At 47.4% G+C, this 17,128-nt stretch overlaps 1 protein-coding gene across 3 annotated transcripts in view; it reads right to left on the bottom strand.

Annotated features, from left to right (window-relative positions):
• Ttc28 (tetratricopeptide repeat domain 28) overlaps window positions 1-17,128 on the bottom strand; it is a 534,278-nt gene that overhangs the window by 54,646 nt on the left and 462,504 nt on the right. For all 3 annotated transcript variants that reach the window (XM_048342731.1, XM_048342732.1, XM_048342733.1), the window contains 6 exons: window positions 14,300-15,641; window positions 12,609-13,132; window positions 9,126-9,235; window positions 6,795-6,924; window positions 4,720-4,938; window positions 2,828-2,993 (listed from right to left, as the gene is read on the bottom strand). In XM_048342731.1, the coding sequence (XP_048198688.1) occupies window positions 2,828-2,993; window positions 4,720-4,938; window positions 6,795-6,924; window positions 9,126-9,235; window positions 12,609-13,132; window positions 14,300-15,641 (2,491 nt within the window). The remainder of the gene's footprint in view (window positions 1-2,827; window positions 2,994-4,719; window positions 4,939-6,794; window positions 6,925-9,125; window positions 9,236-12,608; window positions 13,133-14,299; window positions 15,642-17,128) is intronic.

Raw genomic sequence — 17,128 nt, 5'->3', positions numbered from 1 at the left:
ATTACTTGGCACCACAGAGGGGAATGAGAACCCGAGGTGTGTTCACAGAGACCCAAACACTTCAACTAATACCTTGATGTTGTTAGTGTAAGGAAATAATGGATTCTTGTGTGTTGATTGTGTGTCCTGCAACTTTGCTTTTGTGTTGGTTCTGGAGCTTGAATTTCAGGCCTCAACACTCTCTGAGCTTTTTTGCTCATGACTAGCACTCTACCACTTGGGCCACAGCTCCACTTTCAGCTTTGTGCTGTTTAATTAGAAAGAAGACTTTCAGACTTTAATGCCCAGGCTGGCTTAAAACTGCAATCCTCAGATCTCAGCCTCCTGAGTAGCTAGGATTATAGGCTTGAACCATCAGCACCTGGCTATGTCCTGCAACTTTTAACATGGAGAATTCCTAGACTAGTAGACGTGAACATTGTAAAGACTTGTGATCCTGTTGGAAAATCTGTAGAAGGCTAAACCAGCTCTGTCCCCAGGGAGTGAGCCTGTTCATTTCCTGCATTCTCATGTCACTGAGGAAAGGAGCCTTCAAAATATGAATTTTACAGATGAGAAGTGTGACACCATTGAGATTTCTTACTGTCTTCACAACATTGTAAGGCAGAAAGCAGTTCCACAACAACTCCAATCCGGCAAACCAAACTCTGCCAGTGAAATTTCCAACTCAATCATGAGAACCAAGAATGCAGTTTCTTGGAACAGATTTCTCACAAGAGGGCTCCTGCCACAGGGACAGCTTCATCTCTGGCCGCAAGGTGGGAGGCTGAGCTCGCCAATGGGACTGGAAGCAATACAGCCTTTACATTCTTTACTAACTTTATGGATGGCAAATGGCCTGGCGAGTGGATCTGAGCATCAGCCCAACTGCCAGAGGACCCTGTGGGTGCAAACTGTGTGTACATGTGCATGTATGTGTGTAACACAGGGAACATAGCAACTTGCAGTCTTTCTTCTCTTCCAGCCATTGATGAAGAGTTGACTAACCTCAGTGCACAGTCTTCTACTGAAGGGCAACTGCAGACACAGTTACTCAGCCTCAAGGTTCGTATGTACTGGACATAAGTGATGTCCAGTGAGGAGGGAGTCAAAGGGCGAACCTCTCTACCTGCTTTATCTAGTCATCTGACCAATGGGATCAAGAAAAATCTTTGTTTCCACATGGGCTGAACTTCATTGATGGCTGGTTTGCATTGGGATGACCTTCTCACTGTGAGGGACATGACACAGAAACCACAGTATGTCACTATATATGCTGCACACCAAGATAGCCTGTGATTTTAGCTCAAGCTCTTGACAGTGGCCTTCTAAGTTTAAAAATTCAAAGGATGTTTCTAACATGCCTGGGGGCTTTGACTCTTCAGAGGAGCTTCCATGAACCATACTGGATGAGAGTGGTATAGGCCAGAATGCAGGTCTTATGCAGGCTTTTTCCAAGGAGATTTGCACAGAGACCAAGGGTCCCAAGAAGGAAGGGCAGGAAAGCTGCAGAGTGGGCTCCTCCTGTAGTGCTGAGGCCTCAAGCACAGAGTGGGGTATTTTCCTTGTCATTCTTCGGGGTTTGGCCCAAGCCTCCTGCCCCTGTCCTATGAAGCCTCTACAACCCTCAATGAGGTTCCCCACTCTGAAATGGCCACAACACTGCCCAAGTCCAGGACTGGGAATACAGTGGTCACAGAAAACAAGATATGTGCACATGGCTGAAGCCTGTTCCTATAGGCTTCATAAAAAACAGAAGCTAGAAATGACATTCTAACATGCTTTGGCTATTTTCTCAAAACATGATATTAATTTTGATAATTAAAAACAGAAAAAGCACTGGCTTGGAAGTCTGGGTGAGATGGAGACTGTGGTCCTGGCTCTGACACCAGCTTGGCTGTCATCAAGTCCCACTTCACTGCTAGCTCTGGGGGATATGAGGCTTGTGCCCATGACCGCTTGGGTTCTTTCAGATCTTGCCATTACATTACCCAAGGGCTGCTGTTCACCTAAGAATGCCTCCAGCCATGTGAGCACTCCAGCAAGGAGTCCCACTACTGGAAATGCCCCACATATGGAGCCTGGGATGCAACATCTCCACAAGGACCATAGAGACAGCCCAGGACCGCTGTGACTGTAGAGAATCATTCAGGACACAACCACAGGTTTGTGCTTGGGACCTCCCATCCCCATCGTCACAGTGGATTCTCTGCCAGTTCTGCCACCAAGCCTTCTAGACACTTGACCAACATGGCCTGGAGGACTGAGATACCTAAAAAAGCTGGTTACCACCAGCTCCAGGCACCTTCTTTTGTGATTAGTTATATAAATGATTTACTATATGCAAAATAGACAATCACTGTCATAAAACACTTCCTAAGTTTGTAGCTCTTACAATCTTTACAGAAAGCAACTCCCTTCCACCCCAGTCCCTACTGCAAAGATCTATCCATGTCATCAGTGCTACATATGCTCCCAAGTAGGCCATGAACTATAGCACACACTACAGTAGGCTTGTAGCCAGAACCCAGGCTCAGTTTTCATGAGTTGGTGTGTTACACTCACAGTCATGTTTATTTTCAAGTAGGCTCCCCCCTCTTCAAGGAGGTCCTTCCTATCAGAATGGAAACTACCAGAAACAAACAGGGCCTGTCCTCCTATGCTTGGTCTTGCATACCAGACATAGATCTGGATCTACTATAGCAACTACAAATAGTCTGAGCATAAAAGTATGAACTCCATAAGTTCTTCTACTAGTTCAAATATCCTACTTCCCAATCAGCAAAGCACCGGCACCACCATAAGCAGGGAACACACAGAGAGAAGGCATAGGACATTCCCTCCCTACCTGGAGTAGTAGGACTCTACCCCGAGGGCCTCACGGACATTGGTGATGTGATGCTCCAGGGCTGAGCTGGTGGCTGGTGGAAGGGTCCCACTGCTGCCTGCCTGGAAGTCACTGGGGTTTTCTGCCACGTTATCACCCAGGTAGTGTTCATGAAACTTCAGAATTCCTGAAACAAGGTAGGCACAGCCAATGTCAGGCATGCAAGGGTGACCAGAAAGACAAGGAAGGAGTCAGGAATACCAGCATTATAGGACTCTGTGCAGAGTGCTCAGAATACAAGGGCTCAGGGCTGGCCAGGGGGAGGGGTTGGGTGAATTTCAATGACTGAAGCCAGGACATAGCTTTGGCTTCCATGGGTACTTTGGGAGCTCCTGGAAGTGTCAGCCCAGGCTGTCACTTTGCAGGGCACTGGCTCCTCCAGTCTCCTTTCAGAACTCCTGTGCCAGCGTGCCCTGTAGATCCTCCAGAGACCGACTCACGAGCAAAAATAGAATCAGCCTAGAGGAAACTGTTTCCCAAAGGACCTCTATTTTATCAAAATAAGCATAGAGAACAAAGGCCAAATAAAGACATTATAAACCATTTTTAAATAAAACTAACTGGTCAATGACCATTAATAGATTAAAGGAGAAAAAAGGAAAGTCTGTCTGAAATGGAAGCAATAAGCACAGGCCATATTCTTGAATGGTAATGAGGTGTGTCAGCCCTGGGGAATGCTGTGCTCTCTGATGGGACTGCAGTCTCCAGCCAAAGCTTCAGAGTCTCATTAACAGCAAAGAGGAACAAAAAAAAGAAACAATGGGACTGTCACTGCACAGGGCTCATTATTACAGGGATCTGGATATACCGCCTGTCAAATTATGTTCCCAAGATGTAGCAACCACAGAAAGAGATAGCTACGCAGCCATCACCAACCTCACCCCCATGTGCCAGGGCCCCTCTAGGCCCTGATGCAGCTGACATCCTTCACCAGGTCACCATGAAAATCACAGCTTAAAACTCCTTGCATACAGTGTAAGGATCAGAGGTCAGGCGGTTCTTCAGGGAAAGCCCATGAGAACATGGAATTAAGGGGGAAAGGTTTTCTGAGACACAATGCTGACACAGGACAGGTAGGCATGTATGCTTGGAACCCAGGAAGCATCTGGGAGCTGTCATCCCAAGCCATCATTTTTTTTAACCCAAAGGGAAAGAAACACAATCAAGAAAACCTTGTCAATTCCTCTTGGCAGTTGAACTTTTTAGAGATATTCAAGAAGCCCATTCTTCAAGATTCCCAATTATAACACCCACTTCCCTAGTCAATAAACTCTAATTGGATCTGGTCTGTCTCCAACATGGTGAAGCCATCAGCATTTTATTATGCAAAAAGTAGGGCCCTGGCAGCCAATTAGAGGTTCTGTATTCAGTGAAACTGTTACATCCTAACAATTAATGTTGGATTAATCAAAGAGATTTTTACTTCTAAAACATATCTTCAACCAAACTTGTTTTTTAAAAAAAAGGAGGGCCCTTAACCTAAAAACTTCTAAGCTTAAAACTTATTTATAAGCCATGAGAGTTTCCATTATCATTTTGGTCTCTTATGTGACAGCAGATCACAATCATGAAGTCCTATCAAGAAAGAACTCATTAGGCCTTGCAGCTTTGGCTTTATTAGCTGATAAACAACAGAAGCTGAAAAACAGGGCTTCAGTGACATGCATCCTCCAGCTCTCAGTCTTCTTTCCCTGGCAGGGGCAATGTTTTCGTGGGATGGCTTAATGAGGGCCACACTGTATGTGGAATCACCACACCCCTCACACCAGCCATCACTCCTTAATCTATTCTATGAGACCTTTTCCATTAGACTTATGCCCTGATTTCCCTGGGCCCACAGAGAGAGACCTCACCTGCCCCAGGAGCAAGCAGCCAGCTGTACAGGTAGCCTGCAGCTAGGGAGTAGTACAACACTAGGCCCCGCTGTCCGTTAACCATCTCTAAGATCTGGTCAATGGTGACTGGGGAGTAGGGGTCTGACTCCTGTTGTCCTGTCTGTCGTTCCACCAGAAGATCAGCGAACGCCCTTGTCCGACCTCTTTCCGCCACAGCCAGGGCTTCATCATGGTGGCCTAGGAGACAAAGAGTAAGCTGAGGAGACCAGTGTGTGCATGTGTGTACATGTGTGCCCCCACAGAGGGCATCAGAGCCACAGCCACGGCAGGCACATTGCCCACTCACAGGACCCCATGTTTTAGATTCAGTGAGACTGACCCCATGTCATTTAAGTTACTTGGTCTTCCTGAACTCTGCTAGCACCACCGGACCACCCCTTGAGCAACCTGACCGAGCTGTTGCCTCCTGCCTTAGTCTCATGGCTGTCTGGACAGATGCTTGCCACTCTGGTTACCCTGTCAAATCTTGGTTCAACTCTGATCCTGCCATGGAGCTGGTGGATGAGATCTGCAGGACAGGTCTTCTGACAGCCCTCCTAGATGCACCCCAATTTCCTGTGCATCCCACCTGCCTGGCCCTCTACTGCGATCTTTCCCTTCCCACTGACCTTGGCTCAAAAAGAACAATTTTCATAGTTGTTCAGCCTACCACAAAAGCGTTACCAACACCTTATCGGCAATCAGCGAGGATTATAACCATGAGCCACTGGTGGCTCACTGGGGCCTGGGAGATGCTCCTTAAGCACCATCTGTATGTCAGAAGACATAGTAGCTGTAGGAGCTGACATCAAGTTGCAACCTGCACTCCCACAAGCTTCCCTCTCTTCTAACACCCTAAGCAAAGACTTTAAACCCCTGAGATCTTGGATCTCAATTGCTTCAGAACTGTTGTTTTTTCAAGCTCTTTCTCAGCCTTTCAACCCAGGGTCTAATTCCATGTATACTAAGAAGCTGTCTGTAATCTAGTTTAAAAGCTGATGTACCTGCAGAACTGGAAGCACAAACTGGAAGGCAACCTAATTTCAGGTGGGGCTTATCTGTGAGTGCTGGAGGGGCAGGGGGTGGGAGACACCAGGCAGAGAACGGACTTGCCCCATAAATATAAACTGCAACTGGGGCCCAAAGAAAGATTGGGCAGAGGCAGGGAGCAGGCTCTGATAGCACTCCAAAGCTGCCTTGCTTCCTGCCTTTTGAGCATGCATAGAAAGTGGAGTCTATGGGAGTGCATGCAAATGTCTTCCTTTCCTCTATTAGTTTATTAACTGGAGCAGCAGGGACAATTTCAGTGCACACTGGAAAGTCAGCCCCAAAGTGCTAGACAGACTTTTAACATTGTGACTATAACAGGAAATAAATTATAATTCCAGGCAATTTGTATGAATTCTACAAGAGAAACTTGTGTTTTCCACAGCTAAGGGCAAATTGTTAAAAGGGCTTCAATACAAACCTGACTTTCTTTGTTTCAGTGAATACCTTTGAGGAAGAGACAGAAGGCAGGAGGCAGGGGAATGGGAAGGGACCAGGGGAAGGGAGCCAGAAGCTCCATGATTCCTGTGTGTGCACAGCCCTAGGGTACAGACCCAGAGGCAGAAACATTAACTAGGCAGCAGCTAACTGGGACATGTGGCTAAGAAGACAGCAGAGGCCAGTGAACTCTCAGGCACTTCCCTGCTGCCAGAAGCTATGAAAGGTGTGAGTAGAAAGAGGGGACACCTGCCCTGGCTCCCGGGCCTGCCACATGGCTTCTTGTCCCCAGCTTCTCAGTTTAGCCCATCTCCCCACACTGAGCTTCCCACTTAATATGGACATGAGCTACTTATGTCTTTACTATAATCCCTAGGATGTGCACTTAGCACATAGTAGGTACCCTGCCAACTCTTTCCAAAATCATATGGACACAATGACAGGGTGTTGTGGCTCCATGATCTCCTGTGACAAGTCTTATTTCATCAGAGTTACTGGACAACTTGGACACATGGGACCCCAGCTTCTCCCTCTCATCTAGGCTGTCAACCCCAGCTTCTTCCTCTCACCTAGGCTGACGAGCACCCGCTGCAGAGCCTGGTAGGATGATGTCTGTAGGTCAAACAGGGAGAGTTTGTAGTCGGTGCTCAGCTGTGCCTCATGCCGGATGGTTTCAAACAAAGCGGATGCTCTGTACAGCTGTAAGGGAAGACAGAGGATGACACCATGTCTACAAAGCAGGTCCAGCTATTTACAGAGTAGAGATGACACATGCACACACTTAGGCACACACCTACATGATTTTTATTTCTAAGGGTATTTGATCAAGCTGCATTTCCAGTGGGTCTTTGTGGACTTGATGAGGTATCCCATCATACCCAGTAAACTATAGTTTCGGTAATCAATTTTTGACTTATAGATAAGGGGATATAAAAGATAATGATTATAGACTTAAGAAGTCTGTGAAGAACTCAAGTATTAACCCAAACAGGGCTGACTCTGATTAGAACAAAAACCCTTCCCTTTTGTCACCAGATGACCACAGCCTACCACCGCAGGCTTTGGGGGTGGGGGTGCTAGGATGTTGGTGAGGACCAGTGTCATGTGTGAGCTGGAAATGGACAGGCTGAGTGAGGCAAGGAGACAGAGGCAGCCACTCTTCCAGGAGAGTAGAACCTTTGTGGCCCAATCAGACACTGCTGTGTGGAGGCAAAAGGTTTGCTGACAGAGGCTTCCAGAGAGGCTGTCCCCTCCCTTGCTAGGGCCCAGGGGACTGACATTTTTACTAGAGACCCTGTCCCACTGCTCCATTTACCCAAATTGAGAAAGCAGAGTTCTAAGACTGGCACACTTTGACTCAGGGAGAGCCACAGGAGAGGAAGGTGCTTCTAACCCTATCTCTTATTTAACAAGTCTCAGAGCCTCCATTTTTCCTACCTATCTAGAATAGAAACAGTTATTATGTGACTTCCTAGGGTAGTATGAGGAATAAATTAAGTGAATGGAAAGGACATGTCACTACATTGGTGTGTGTCTTAATTTTTACAACCAGAAAATTACAGTTAATCCTTTAAATTGCCTTTAATAGTTTAGGAGCAGGGCAGATTGCCTTGCATTGGAGGACACTAGGGCACAAGCTCGGGAATGTCACATTCTCCATTTTTGTGGGTGCCTCTGGAGTGGAGCCTTGTTTATCCTTGGTGCAGGGTCCACAGCTCCTTTTATGCTGCAGAGGGCTGACCCCAGACACGCAGCCTCTATCACTCCAGCTCTACAGAGGAAGCCCAGAATGCCAGGGGTTTCTACTTTCCAGCTTCTTCTTCTTCTTTTTTTTTTTTACTTACAGTTTTTTAAAAAGATTTATTTAGGGCTGGGACTATGGCCTAGTGGCAAGAGTGCTTGCCTCCTACACATGAAGCTCTTGGTTCGATTCCCCAGCACCACATATATGGAAAACGGCCAGAAGGGGCGCTGTGGCTCAGGTGGCAGAGTGCTAGCCTTGAGCGGGAAGAAGCCAGGGACAGTGCTCAGGCCCTGAGTCCAAGGCCCAGGACTGGCCAAAAAAAAAAAAAGATTTATTGTCAAAGTGGTGTACAGAGGGTTTACAGTTTCATACATAAGACAGTTAGTACATTTCTTATCAAACTTGTTACCTTCTTCATTTTTCTCCTACCTTCCCTCCTCCCCAATTCCCTCCCTGCTCCGAATTGTACGGTTGGTTTATAGCATATTGTCTTCTTTTTTTTTTTTTTTTTTGGCCAGTCCTGGGCCTTGGACTCAGGGCCTGAGCACTGTCCCTGGCTTCTTCCCGCTCAAGGCTAGCACTCTGCCACTTGAGCCACAGCGCCGCTTCTGGCCGTTTTTTCTGTATATGTGGTGCTGGGGAATCGAACCTAGGGCCTCGTGTATCCGAGGCAGGCACTCTTGCCACTAGGATATATCCCCAGCCCGCATATTGTCTTCTAAGTATTGCTGTTGCATTGGTTTGCCTTTACCCTTTTCCATCTTCTTATACAAGTGCAGACACATGGAATTACCATGAGAGGGGAGAGAGAAGTTATATCTATTGTAAAGCTACAAAGACATTTACTCCAGTGACTGTGAATTCTTATTTTGTGTCTGTTATGAAGAATGTAATTTCACATTAAAGTTTAATGCAGAGCAGCAGCACATAATGCAAGAATTCTAACAAAATTATTGAGTAATTCATCAGAGCATGAGCAGCAATATTTGCTGATGGGAACTCAGCACTCCTGGGCTACTGCAGGCTGGAAATCTCGTGCATCAACCCAAGGGCCAAGGCTGACATGTCTGGGGAATGCCATTGCCACAAAGGCAGGAATTCTAAGGCCTTCCAGGCTTTGGGAAACATCTGTACTGGGTTCAGGCTCTCCTCTCACCTGGTGTTGGGCCTCTTCTAGGTTTCCGCTAGCCCAAAGGGATAGCCCAAGACCATGGCGAATTTTTGCCTCGTCTTCTCTTCTGCCCAGTTGTTCAGCTAACCTTAAACCTGCAGCCAGAAAGAGAAAAATTAAAAGAAACAGAAGATGGATAATACTACCCTGCCGAGTCTGGGAAGGTTAATTTTGCTTCAGGTGCTTGAAATACAGCCAGAGGGATCATGGACTAGAGCCCAGTGGCCAAGGCAGAATGCACGTTCTCTCCAAACCCCACAGTGTGGTGAAGTTTCCAGGACACTGGGAAATGCCCAGCAGGAGCTCAGGCAATGGTGATCAGCAGGAGATAGGCTTGCAGGGCAGGCACAAACATGGGAGACAAATAAGCCTAACCTGGCTGCCCTCCCAGGTATGAAACCCTTAGCTTTGCAAATGAAAACTATGGACTGATACATTTATCTCATTTGATTCTTTGACTGGCAAAAGCTTTTCCTGACAGCCAAGTAGAAATGGGAAGATGCTCTTCCCATCTTCCCATCTAGATGCACAGCTTTCGATCAGTGCTCAAAAGACACTGAGACTGTCCAGAAGGTAAGTACGCACACAGCCTGATCCGATTCCTGTTACTGATGGCACCGACACATTCCTCATCAATCCCCTTTGATGTGTCTCAGCGGGGTTGCAAAACAACTGCTGTTATGAGTTAAAAGCCTGAGATGAGACAGTTCTCATTTCAGTGGCCTTTAGATAGGCACCTGCAGGCAGGGCAGGTTACCTATCCACAGCAAGCTTCTGGGTTTCGGGACACCAGCCACCTCCAAACCTTAAGGCAGTGGTTTATTGTATTGTCAGTAAGCCATTCTCAGTCATTTCTCTCTCATTACTGTGTTCTCTATGCAGAGCAGCAAGCCCGAATGGACAGCAGCCTGTGTGGAAGCAGCACCACCACACAAAGGCAGGCCTCCCTTCTGCTCTGATCAGCACCTGGGAGCCAGCTCCCAGGAGGCTGGACCTGTGCAAGGCCAACCTGTCAAAGACACCTGAGTCAGAAGGAGGCTGAGGAGAGTGAGGCTCGGGTTCAAGGTTCTGAACATTTTGTACTTCAATATATACAAGAAGTGGAAAATTCAAACTGCATGTTGAGTCTAATTCATGTCCCTGGGTAACGACAATATTTGCAAACAGTTCTCATGTGGAGACAGGAAGGATGCTCGCTCCTGGAAGAAAACCAGGAGATTACACTTTTCATCTTTGGTATGCACCCCCTCCCACTCTCAGATCTGAGGCAGTAGGACACTTCTGGGACAAGCCCCCTATTGAAAGCACTGTCTGAGAGAGCAGGGATTTCACTTAGCTCCTGCTGGGCCCTCAGAACTCAGGCTACCACTGACCAATAGCTATTCACAGAGCCCTGGCAGATGTGGAATGTGGTATGCCCAACTTCTAGCCACGTCTGCTTCTTAAGTACCTGACTGGGCCCCACAGCATCCCCAGAGCTGTTTGTTAGGGATGGGTTGCAAAGCCTGGGATAAATCTCTAAATGGTTCCAGTCTCCTTTCCTCATTTGCAAAATGAGAAAAAGCTGTGGGTTTTCACCATCAGTATCTACCCAAATCACCTGGATAACTTGTATTAAAATATTCCAATCCACCCTGTCCCTGAAGCTGCATGGCACGGGGCAGCGGGAATATTCCAAAGTGCAGCCCCTCCCCTGAAAGTCAGAGAGACTTGGAGAGGGGGATGATTTCCAGATGAACTGGCCCTTCTTCAACAAGAAGCTACAGATTGCCCCTTCCAGGTGCCCTGCAAGTGAGCCAGCCCAGAGGTCAGGAGAAAAGGTGCCTGGCATGATCTACTAGGGATGGCACGGGCTATACAGCCTGCCCACAAAATGATCTCTACAAGACTTATTGCAAGAAACAATAACAATGAGTAAAGGAATTTTCTATAAATACAGAATCATACTGCAAGATCTCAGGCAAACCAGCTGTTATACACCAACTAATTCAGGAAGGACTAAAGAACATTGTGGAGAGCTTGTCAGAGGCTAGGCCTGATTTTAATAGATTTTACAGATTCAACTGAGAGTTACCCCTGGGCTGTTGGGATTTTACCACTGCCAATGTTGGCAAACTAAAAGCTACCATGTGCACTTGAGGCAGCAAGGCAGAGCCCCGTGTATATGGAGAAGAGTGAGGTATGGTGGGCTCGGCAGTGGCCTGAAGCCTCTGTGTGCCCTCCTGGACTGTGCTAGCACAGTGAATGTTGGCATGGGGTCTTGTGAGGTTTTTGAGGTCAGAAAACTCAGGCTAAACTCCCCTCTGTGACTAACCAACTGCAGGGTCAGGATCAAATCACTGTATTCCAGGTCTTGGTGGCTCAGCTACAAAATAATAAGATAATCTCATTTGTTTCTGGGGGAGTGGCATGCCAACTCAGTAGTAGAGCAACAGAGCATGCAGGAGCCCTGGGCTTAATTCCCAGCATGGAAAAAACAACAACAACAAAAAAACACCCCAAAACTTCTCTCAAGGTAACTGTGAGAAATCAATCAAGTTGAATAAACCACATGGAAAGAGATCTTTTGCTTGAATCTGCAACCATCTGCCTTCAGCAGTAAGTGCAGTGTCCCATCCGCTGCTCGTTCCGGAGGAAGGAAGTCGCCAGCAAGCACATTGCTACAGGACTTAGGCTTCGTCCTAGGCCCACTGTGCTTAGGTAACTGGTAGAACTTAGTGGTAGTGGTGAAGTAGGAGAAGTAGCAAGCCCTGTAGGTAACAAGCACCATGCAAGATACCTTGCTCACTGCTCTGTGAGCCCCAGACAGCTGCCTCTGGGTTGGACCTCAAGCTGCCATGTCAGATCTGACTTCTATATAGTTCTGGTATTGTCTAGAAGGCCAATGAGGCTGGGAACAGACAGTCATTTTCCCAATTTCAACTCTTACAGTTGTTTTTTTTTTTGAACTTGGTACCTGACAATTTTACTCACTGGCTAGCACTCTACCAACTAAGCCACACAACACCTCCGACCCTGCAGTTTTATGTAATCTGTTCCCCTTGACTCATCTGTGTGAGGATGTACCATCTATTTATCCAGTTTCAGGCCAGCTATGGAGGCATCACCAAGACAGCATGGCACTCTGGTTGCAGAGACCTGGGCTAGGGGTTTAGACAATGAAAGACCTAAGTGCTATCAAGACTCCCATTGAGCTGACAGTGAGCCCTGTGAGCCCTCCACCCTACACAGAGGTGGCACTGAGACCTCCACTCAGGTGGCACTGAGACCTCCACCTCACACAGAGGTGGCACTGTGAGCCCCTCATCCCACACAGAGGTGGCACCGAGACCCCCATTCCACTCAGAGGTGGCACTGAGACCCCCACTCTACACAGAGGAGGCACTGTGAGCCCCCACCTCACACAGAGGTCATTCCCACTGTTTTTTCCCTCTGTGTCTGAGAGGTCACACTGGGCTTTTCACCTACCTTCCTGCAGGTACATGACTGCCTGGGAATAGTTCTGCAAGGCATGGTGGGTCCTTCCGAGGCTGCTATAGGACACTGTCTTGGCCACCAAGTCATTCATCTGTGCGGCGATGCTCAGGTGTTGCTCTTGATAGACCACAGCCCTCTCAAAGGTGCCCAGAGACTCATAGGTCAGGCCCAGGTTCCCATAGGCTCGGCCCTGGCACGTGGGGTTGTTGGTTTCCTCTGCTATCTGTAGGTCAAGCTGGTGGTACTGCAGGGCTGTGTCATACTCTCCCATCTGCTGATAGACATTGCCCAGGCCACAGGCCGCATCACTCTCCAGGGCTCGGTCCTTCATCTCTCTCGCAATGTTCAGTTGACGTTCAAGGCAGGAAATGGCTTGTTCATAATTCCCTAATTGGCTGTGCAGGCTGCCCAGCTCTCCATAGGCCTGGGCTTTATTGAAGGCCTCCCCAAGCTCATGGGTGACCACAAGCCTCTTCTCGAAGCACACGAGGGCTTGCTGCAAGCTCCCCATTGCCCTGTGGGGAGGAAGACAGAGAAGCAATGGTATCATTCAGTGCAGGTGCAGACATGCTAAAGCCCCTGAGAAAATGAAAAGCATTTGTCATTGTCACTTACTATAGAGGCTCTTAACTCCTCTTCTAGCTAAAATCTATCATGTACCCTCAGAGTGAGATGCACAGGAATTTCATAATCTGGAAAGCAATTCAAAAGTCATCCTTCGATGACCTTCCCAAGAGCTCAAGACTCAACGGGATGTGCACCCAGAGGGAGCATAAAATATATTAATAGGCACAATGATAGCAGAGGAACGGTTTGGGTCTCCAAGCCTCCCAATTTCCACTACCGCTTAGACTGCTTTTGAAATCACTTTATAGTGACTGTAAATCTTCCTCCCTGTGCTTCTTGGAGTACTCTGGGTGATGATTTAGTTTGACTCTTGCCCTTCCTTCACTCCAGGAGCCCTAATCCTCTGTCTCTCGGATAAGGCCATATATTATGGAGACACAGGCACCTTCTTGGGGTCCCCTCGCTTGGAGGAAAGCATTTCTTGGCCCACAGTGTGTCTGTCTGTGCTGCTCTGAGATGACAGGATCAAGTGGGAGGATGTGGGCTTTGGCAGCAGATCAAACACAATGAGGGGGCTATAGCACTCTTGAACCTCTGTTTCTGGTGGAGCTAAATCCCAGCCCACAGCAGGTAGAGGTGTGTGCACAGTAACACAGGATTGCTCAGGCAAGGTGTTCAGGATGATACATGGTGCACAGGACACATTTATTCACTCCATTATCAGATGGCTTTGCTAAGAGCAACACGACAGGGTCCCAGTAATTGGTGGGTATGTTGTGAATGTTGTACTAATAAACACATCCATAACAGGTGGAAGGCCCTCAGAAAAGATTGAGCTGATCAATTTGCTTTTCCATCCCTATTAACATTTGGAGTTAGAGAACCCCAGAGTTTGCCTCTTAGCTGTCCCCTTTAAGCTGTGTAATTTCAGGCCTTAGTCCACCCTCTGTGGGCTCTGGCTTCTTTTTCCACAAGTAAGGATAATAATGCCTGCTTAATTCAAAGGGTCTTGGCAGGAATCAAGGGAACTATGTGGGAAGAACTATGTAGCTAGAAAGCTTTGTGCGCACATGCAGCAGCTATTCTCATGACCACTTGTCCTCTGTCAAGGTTACCTGTGTCCGTTCCCTAGACCCCGGTAAGCCTTGGCTTGGTCTTGCATGCGATTCAGACTCTGGGCCACAGAGAGATACTGCTCATAGTACTTGATGGCTTCTTCATAGTCCCCCAGGGCCTCGTAGCAATCCCCTAGGTTGCCATAGGCTCGGCCCCTGTCCAGCACTGACTCATTCCCACTGAGCTGCTGTAACATGGCCAGCTGCTGCTCGAAGTAGCCAATGGCATCCTCCATCACATTCATGTTCATCTTCGTGATGCCCATGTTGCCGTAGACCTGGGCCTCTAGGCTCGGGTCTTTTAGCTTCTGCCCCAGATCCAGCTGCTCTTCATAACACTTGAACGCCATTGTGTATTTCCCAAGGGCCATGTAGACAGCAGCCAGGTGCCCATGAGCCCGGCACTCCCCTGTCAAGTCTCCCAGCTCCTGATAGACCTCCAGTTCCTGTGTGTGATAACCCAAGGCTTTGTCATACTTCTGGACCATCCGGTAAGCAGTGCCTAGGGCAGCATATGCACTGGCCTCTAGCCTTCTGTCCTTCACATGGTGAGCTAGACCCAACTGTTGCTCATAGAATTTTATTGCACCATTTATATCTTTTTTACAGATGAATATATCGCCCAGGTTCCCTAAGGCTCGAAATTTAGCCTGGGAATTATTCAAGGACTGGGCTAGGGACAGCAGGTACTTCTGACACTCCTCAGCTTTGGTGAAATTCAGCAGAGCTTTGAACGCCAGGCCCAGGTTGCAGTAGGCTTTGGCTTGGCTCAATTTGTCATGAAGGTCTTTGGCCAGTGCCAGGTCCTGTTCATAGTATTTCACTGCCTCCTGGTAGTTTCCAAGGCAGTAATGGGCATAGCCAAGGTTGTGGCAGACCTTCCCCTCTCCTTCCATATCCTGAAGGTCAGGAGCCAGCCGGAGATATTGCTCATAATAGGGGGCCGCCTGGACATATTCCCCTCTAGAGCAGTGGAAGTTTCCCAGGTTGCTGAGGGCCCGGGCCTCACTCTGGATGTCTCGCAGCTCCCGAGCAATGTTCAAGTGGTTCTGATAGTGCTGTAGGGCTCGGTCATGGGCACCCAGGGCCTGGTAGGCCACGGCCAGGTTGCCATGTGTGGAAGCCTGTGAGGCGCGATCGTTCACCTCCATGGAGATCTGCAGCTCCTGTCGGTGGTACTTCACGGCCTGGTCATACATGCCCAGGGCATTATAGGCATTGCCCATGTTCCCGTAGGCACGGCCCTGGGCAGCATAGTCGCTCAGCTCTTGTGCGATGCACAGGTGTGTCTTGTGGAGCTTCAGGGCAGCATCATAATCGCCCTTCATCTGGTAGATGATACCTGAGACAGAGGAGAGAAGAGCGGGATCATTGGTGAACAATCTAGAATGCAATGCCATCTGCAATTCCACTTACAGCAAGTAGCATCCAGATGAATTCGAGAATTCAAAATAACAGAGAGCTTCAAAGTAACAGGAACAAAACATCAACAGATTAGATTACAAAAATAAGAAGTTTTATACTACAAATAAATATCCAAAATTAAAAGGCAAACACAACATGGGAAAGTAGGTGGCACACATATGAAAATGTTTAATGGCTACCATGAATAAGATTTCACTGTTTGATTTTTATTTTTTTTATTTTTTTATTTTTTCAAATTTTTATTATCAAACTGATGTACAGAGAGGTTACAGTTTCATACGTTAGGCATTGGATACATTTCTTGTACTGTTTGTTTCACTGTTTGATTTTTAAAAGAAAGAAAAAAAGAAAGCCCCAATTTACTAAAATAAGAAAGAAAAGTAGAAGTGTTAGCATACAACTCACATTAGAAGAAATATAAAGAAGGAACAACAGAGGGAAATGCTAATTTCCTTTAATAATAATAACCCCCAGAAAATCAAGGAATGCTCAGGAATGTTCAAGTACCATTTTACTCCTTCTAAATTAGCAAATAAAAAATGTCAACACCCCCTATACCAGCATTTGCTCTGAAATTGGGAAAGACACCCATTGCTGGGGACTTCATAGGAAGCCAACTTTGTGCAACCATGTGGCAGGAGCTACAGGTGTGGCCTTGCCCTGCCCTGCCCTGCCCTGCCCTGGTACTTGTGTTCAAGGGGCCATCACTCAATAACAAGGGGCTCAGCTGTAGACACAATAGCTAGCTGCTTGCGACTGCCCATGTGGTATAGAAGAGAGGCAAGATAGAAACATCATAAATACCCAGCTCTGGAAGACCATGTGAACTCAGGAGAGGGCTGTAGTGTGCAGAAAACTGGGCTAAATGGTCAGGAGATTATGACAATAATGACACCTGCTCAGTGTGACAGCTAGACAAACATGTCAACAGATAAGACCAGTCGGGGATCAGGTAAAGAGAATGACAGCTGCTCTGTAGGTGATAGGATTTCAGTGATTCAGTCCCAGCATTTCCTGTAACTCTTCTATACTGCTTCTACTATCAACTATAATAGTGCTTCAGCAACCTCATAAACTTATAGCTTCCAATTTAAGCTATGGGGTTTTTGTTTGTTTCTATTATGGTATGGCATTTGAACTCAGGGCCTTGAGCCTGCTAGCAGGTGCTCTGCCACTTGAGCCCCCACCAAAACTTTTTGCTCATAGGTACTTTTCCTTGGTTGGCCTGGAGCTGAAATTTCCTTGATCTCCATCTTCTGAGTAGCTAGGAGTAGTACCATACACCTGGACCTATGCTGTTGTCTTAGAGCAGTTCAAAATGGGACAGATCATAGACATAAAGAATTCTAAGTTGTAACAGTAACTTGGGTGGCGGTTCATGCAGATGGAGTTGGGGATCTCTAA

The sequence above is a fragment of the Perognathus longimembris genome, chromosome 3, assembly GCF_023159225.1.
Source record: "Perognathus longimembris pacificus isolate PPM17 chromosome 3, ASM2315922v1, whole genome shotgun sequence".
In the NCBI taxonomy this organism is placed as follows: domain Eukaryota; kingdom Metazoa; phylum Chordata; class Mammalia; order Rodentia; family Heteromyidae; genus Perognathus; species Perognathus longimembris.
The sequence above is the reverse complement of the archived record's forward strand: the minus strand, read 5'-3'. Positions and strand labels throughout refer to the sequence as shown.